Source organism: Antedon mediterranea, chromosome 3, assembly GCF_964355755.1.
Source record: "Antedon mediterranea chromosome 3, ecAntMedi1.1, whole genome shotgun sequence".
NCBI classification, from domain to species: domain Eukaryota; kingdom Metazoa; phylum Echinodermata; class Crinoidea; order Comatulida; family Antedonidae; genus Antedon; species Antedon mediterranea.
Window position 1 is genome coordinate 23,125,220 of NC_092672.1, and position 6,000 is coordinate 23,131,219.

The 6,000-nt window shown below is 34.5% G+C and overlaps 1 protein-coding gene across 1 annotated transcript; it reads right to left on the reverse strand.

The window, feature by feature from the left end:
- Positions 1-974: 974 nt before the first annotated feature.
- Positions 975-4,902, reverse strand: LOC140044164 (uncharacterized). Its single transcript, XM_072088642.1, has 2 exons — positions 3,354-4,902; positions 975-1,060 (listed from the first exon to the last, which is right to left on the reverse strand). The coding sequence occupies exons 1-2, from the start codon at positions 4,900-4,902 to the stop codon at positions 975-977; spliced, it is 1,635 nt and encodes a 544-aa protein (XP_071944743.1).
- Positions 4,903-6,000: the final 1,098 nt, after the last annotated feature.

Consider the following 6,000-nt stretch of genomic DNA (forward strand, 5'->3'; position numbering starts at 1 on the left):
TGAGCTAGCTAGTGTAGTAGACCCTATGCGAATTGATACTACCAGGCCTTTTACTATAGGCTGCACTACACAAATATTCCAACTCTCTCATTCGAGCTATATTATCTATACCATTCCGGTAGGTCGAGTCGACCTTCAATCAAATACTGTACATCGTTCATGTTGTGATTATAGACGGGGTATACTCGACCCGACCAGTTTGGTATTGTTGTATCTGCTTATCACGTGACGATGCCAGGCATGGGCAGCAGAGAGAGCACGTGTATCGTCGTCTCGCTCGATCCTCAGCAGGAATGTACAGTATACGTTACGCTTCATTGATTTTGATTTTTCCCTAAGTCGGTGCGAAAATCGGCAAACGTAAAGTGCAAACATATCTAATTTTTCACTGTTTTGATGAATTTTCATAAAAAATTGACTTTATAAATGGGAAGACCGACTAAAATTACATCAGATAAGTATAATTTTACAAAAGTAATTGATATGGTTTATGATAACGAGTCGTCGGAAGATGGACCATTTCACGAATTTCCTATTTTGTAACCACAGTGTGATTTTGCCGTAGCTGCACTTGTAATCTGGCCTGATTTCACAGCCTTCGTTCTGCTTCACTGGGCGCTTATATAAATTGAAACTTTTACCATTCAAGAGACAAACAAATATATTTTACATTTTTTACTATTCATTTTAAACCCGGAACCCCCCTTTAAAAGAATTGAAAAGTCAATTAAACCATATCAAATTTTATTTTAATGATTTTACTGATTTTGATTTTAAATGTATTATGGCTACCCTTACAGTACATGATGGCATTGTTAACCCTATTTCACATTGACCATTCTTATTATTTTAAATGCATAATTATGGCTACTCATACATGCTGATTGCCTTTTTAACCCTCTTTCACATTGACTATTCTTTTTATTGTACAAGTTACTAAATGTTTTAGTTTACTTAATTCACTTCCCACAACCTTAATCAATAATCACCTTGACAAATTTCAATATAAATTTACCTCCTGGTTCATCCTGTTTTTCATCACTGTTTTCCTCCTTGTACTCTATTTGCACAAACATACTTTGCCTATTATATTATTCTTAATAGTTGTTGTTTACAATAGTGATGAAAGCATTAATTTTGAAAATTTCTGTAATTTCGCGTGGAAGTAATCATATTTATCTTAATTTACTGTATGTCATGTTCATCCCACCAAAATCTGATGATGAAAACAGTTACCATGAAATTAGTACTTATGTAGAAACAAGGCTATATAAAAAAAAAGGATACAGTAGATTCAGGGTTTAACAAAATATATGACATAATCAATTTTAACCGGCTGAAAAAATCTATTGAAATCCTCCATACATTATGTAGAAGAGCTGACTATTGCAATATGCTTTATTAGTTGATGCCATTCCAAAAGATTGTATAAGTATAACTAAGAATCATAACAACAATATGTCTGTACATATTAAGAATGAATGTATTATAACAATTAAATAACACATAACACATAACAGCAAAATGTATACTCATGCTTTAAATCAAAAGCTATTACTTCTCGTGTTTTAAACAAATGGAATGTTGCTCTCAACACCCAAAACATAAATCCGATAAAGAAGGTGAAAAATGAAAAAATATACTAAATTATAAACAATTACATAAAATTGTTCCAACTAACTTACAGCTGTATCTAGAAATTGAAAAAAATGAATGTTATATATGTGTTATTGAAAATGAAAAGCATATGTTCTTTTATATTGTATACATAACAAATTATGGAAAAATATTGATAACATTTTTATAGACAATAGCAGAAGTTCATTTAAAGTAGGGCCTACCTCTTTAATGCAGGCTCAGATTGTCTACAGTATATACATATATACAGTGCTTAAATGCTTTAAGTATCTAATACCTTGCAATTGTATATTCTTTTAACAATCATAAATCATACAGGTTTGATAATGCATTTTTTCTCATATTTGTATAATTTTCTAACAATTTGAATAAAATAGGTGTTTATCAAGTCTATAATGTATTCAATTTTAGGAACAGCTTAATCACAAAATAATGGGATTATTGTGCACTTTGTAATATTAATAATTCATTATAATGATGTATAGATACTTTAACACTTCTTTATTGTATCTTGAATTTGTTGTTATCATTGATACAATAATACATGAATCAAGTGTCAACAATTATAGAGCATTCATATTAACAGTTAATAGATGACAAATTTCGTTTTTGTAAAAGCACAAGTTAACGGAGTACTTACTCGAACGTTTCGATCTCTATCAGAGATCCTTCTCAACTGACTGCGGAGTGTTAATGCAGCTTGGTCATTCTTGACGTCATCTGTTGATGACGTTGTACGCCTCCGGTTGTAGGTTGGAGGTTGTGCGGGGCTCGGCCAGGTGATGTGTCTATCAAATCATTGTACAAATGCGAGAGTTCGTGGGCTCCAGTGTCCCGGTTCATGGTCTTCTCTTTATTTCTCCTTATATGTAATGATTCTCTAATCTGTCTGTCTTTGCGTTTAGGCTCTTTGGTTAAGATGGTAGCCTCCCAGTTCGGTACATGATTGTGTTTTATGACATGTTCTGTAATGGCAGATTTGTGTATGATCGAAGATGTGGATGTTCTGGAGGCCCTAGTCATTACTCCCCCCGTGTTTGTTGTAACATCTTTTTTGTGATCATTAATTCGTGTTTGTAATGCCCTCCCTGTTTCCCCAATGTAAACTTGTGGACAGTTGCGGCAGGTGACTTCGTAGATTACTCCACATGTATCCATCTTCTCGATTTTATCTTTTGGGTGGACGAGGCTATTCTTGATTTTATTTTGGGGTAGGAAATAGGTTCCGACATTGTGATAGGAGAGAGTGCGTCGTATTCTTTCTGCCATTCCTTTTACATAGGGGATTCCTATGCTACCTCGCATCTTGATCTTTTCCTTCTGTGGTTCGTGTCCTTTGTTCTTTTTTCTTTTTCGGTTTTCCATAACTCTCTGGAAGGACCACTCTGGATACTGGCAGTTGTGTAACGCTTTCTTGATGTTATCCATCTCAACTTTCCTCAAATCCATATCTCCCACTACCTTCTCAGCTCTGTCCACAAGCGTGTTTATAAGCCCCAGTTTGTGTTCGAGTGGATGATGTGAGTTGAAATGTAAATATTGGTCTGTGTGAGTGGGCTTCCGATAGACTGAGGTGGTAACTGTTCCATTGTCATTGAGTGTGATGAGCATGTCCAGGAAAGGTATTGTGTTGTTTGTCATCGATTCTGTGGTGAACTTGATATTGTCAGTTATATCGATGTTATTAAGATGTGTGTTAAATGTATGTACTGTACCTATGGGGATGATAGCTAATACATCATCAACGTATCGTTTCCAATACACAGGCTTGATGTTAGTGGGTGCCGTGTTTATGGCTTGATGTTCTAGCCACTCTAGATACAAGTTCGCCAATATAGGACTTATTGGGCTTCCCATAGCAATGCCTTGTATTTGCCTATAAATGTTACCATTGAACGAGAAATAGGTTTTGTTCACAATTAAACCGAGGAGCTCCATTATGTCTGTCACATGTAGTTTAGTTCTATCCAGAAGTGTCGGATCTGTTGTTAGGCGATTTTCGACAACTTTGAGGGCCTCTTCTACTGGTGTTTTTGTAAACAGAGATACTACGTCAAACGAGACAAATGTTTCACTTGGTTTGACTATTATTTCTTTTAGTTCACTCGCCAACTCTCCTGAGTAAGTTACATGATGTTCTGTGTTTCCGACAAGCGGACCCAGGATTTTGGTGAGGAATTGTGCAACGGTGTAAAAAACGGTGTTGATGTTATCTACTATAGGTCTTAATGGCCAATTTGGTTTATGTATCTTCGGAAGACAATACAACCTCGGTACAATTTCAGCCGTGGGAAACAGCCATTCTTTCTCTCTGTAGTTGATTTTCTTTTCTTTGAACAACCTGCCTATGATGTTGACCACTTTTCGTTTATAGTTTTGTGTTGGATTACGTTTTAGCAGTTCGTAAACATTAGTGTCGCTCACCATGGTTCCCACTTTATCTTTGTAATCATTAGTATTTAGGATGACAGTAGATCTACCTTTATCCGCTGGGAGAATAAGAATAGATTTATCTTTCTTCAAGTTGTTTATGGCCTTTCGTTCTTTGGGGGTTAAATTTGAAGGTGGTAGAGTGGTAGATTTTACAATAGCTACAATTTTACTGCGAACGGTGTCTTGTTCTTCCAGGGGGACGAGATCAGCCGCTTTTTCAGCCGCTACTATGAGATCGTCAATGGGCATGGATCGTGGGCTCGCCGCATAGTTCAATCCCCTTTGTAATGCTGATATTTCGTCCTCACTAACCAACTTACTAGACAGATTTACCACCCATTTTTCTCTTAAGATCTTACCGGATAAATCCTGTTCTTGATGTAAATCTCTAGCTGCGTTTTCTGCTTTGTTTTTCCACCACAACAGTTTGTTTTGTTGTCGTGATCGGCATTTTAAGAATTCCGCTTCACACACTTTGTTTACGTGATTACATACATTGGTGATGTCCCCTCCGTTGGGAATTAGCGATACGATTTCCTCATTTAAATCTTTCTTTTTGCCTTCTAACTGTGTGATTTTGTTGGTGGTGATTCTTATTCTCTCACGTAAAAGCTGTCTTTCTGCATGTTTTATTATTTCCTCTGCTTTAGACGATTTGATCGGTCGATATAATTTCAGGCTCGGAGGGGTAATGTCCAACCGCTTACAATGAAGGGAGAATACCCGGTGATTTCTCTGCCGTGAAATTTTCTTCGCGATATTTTCCTGTTTGCGTACGATGTTGATGGTTTCTTGACCATATTTTTCTCTTAAATCTTGAAAGAATTTCATTTAGCTTCGATTTTGTATAGATGACAAATTTCGTTTTTGTAAAAGCACAAGTTAACGGAGTACTTACTCGAACGTTTCAATTTGTCATCTATACAAAATCGAAGCTAAATGAAATTCTTTCAAGATTTAACAGTTAATGTTGACTGATATGATTTTACTGTACCTTTCATCTCATCTTGAAAATTAAAAAAGTAAATAAAAATATTAAAAATAATTTAAATATAAAGCTGATGATATTGATTGCTATTTGCCTAATGAGGTTTGATGATTAAAATGAGAATTCAGCAGGGTGAATTTTCAATACAAGATGTAGGCCTACTGTAAGTAATAATAACCTGTCATTCTTTTAAAATACAAAATAAATTGGCAAATTGATGGTAAATGCCACTTAAAAGAGTTTATATGAAAGTATTTGTATGATAAAATTGAATTATCAATATGCATTTATTATTTTTAGGATGGAGACACACCTCTGATTGAAGCTGCATATCAAGGTTTTCATGAAGTCTGCTTGGTCCTTCTCAATAAGGGAGCTGATGTAAATCACCAAAACGAGGTACTTTCACACATTGTATTTCAAACATTTTTAAATATAGGTAGCCAGTACAATTAAATTAATAATTTATGTTTTGTCATTGATACTGGGATTGTAGGATAATTCAAAGTTAGTACTAGTTCAAAATCTAGACTATTAGTATATTTAAATTTGTTTGAAAATGTATACCACAAATATTTTTTGACATGTGCACAACAAATATTTTGTTTATTTTGCTTTGTTATCCTATTTTGTAAAGAAATTAATCAGAGCCTTATCATTAAAAGTTTACATTATTTATATATGCAGTATGTTTATTTACATATTTCTTGGTAGCAGAAATAAAGCTCACCTTATTCTGTCATATTTCCTCATTCAGTACATTGCATTTCATATGCCATTTCTAATGCCTTAATTACTGTACTGTATATTTTTCCCCCTTGACCATAACAAAATTTAAACTTCAATTTTAAAAAAACAATTCTTCTTTTCTATTGTTTGTAGAATACTGATACTACTATGTCTTGTCACTCAATAAATATTATTTACCACCAAAAACGTAC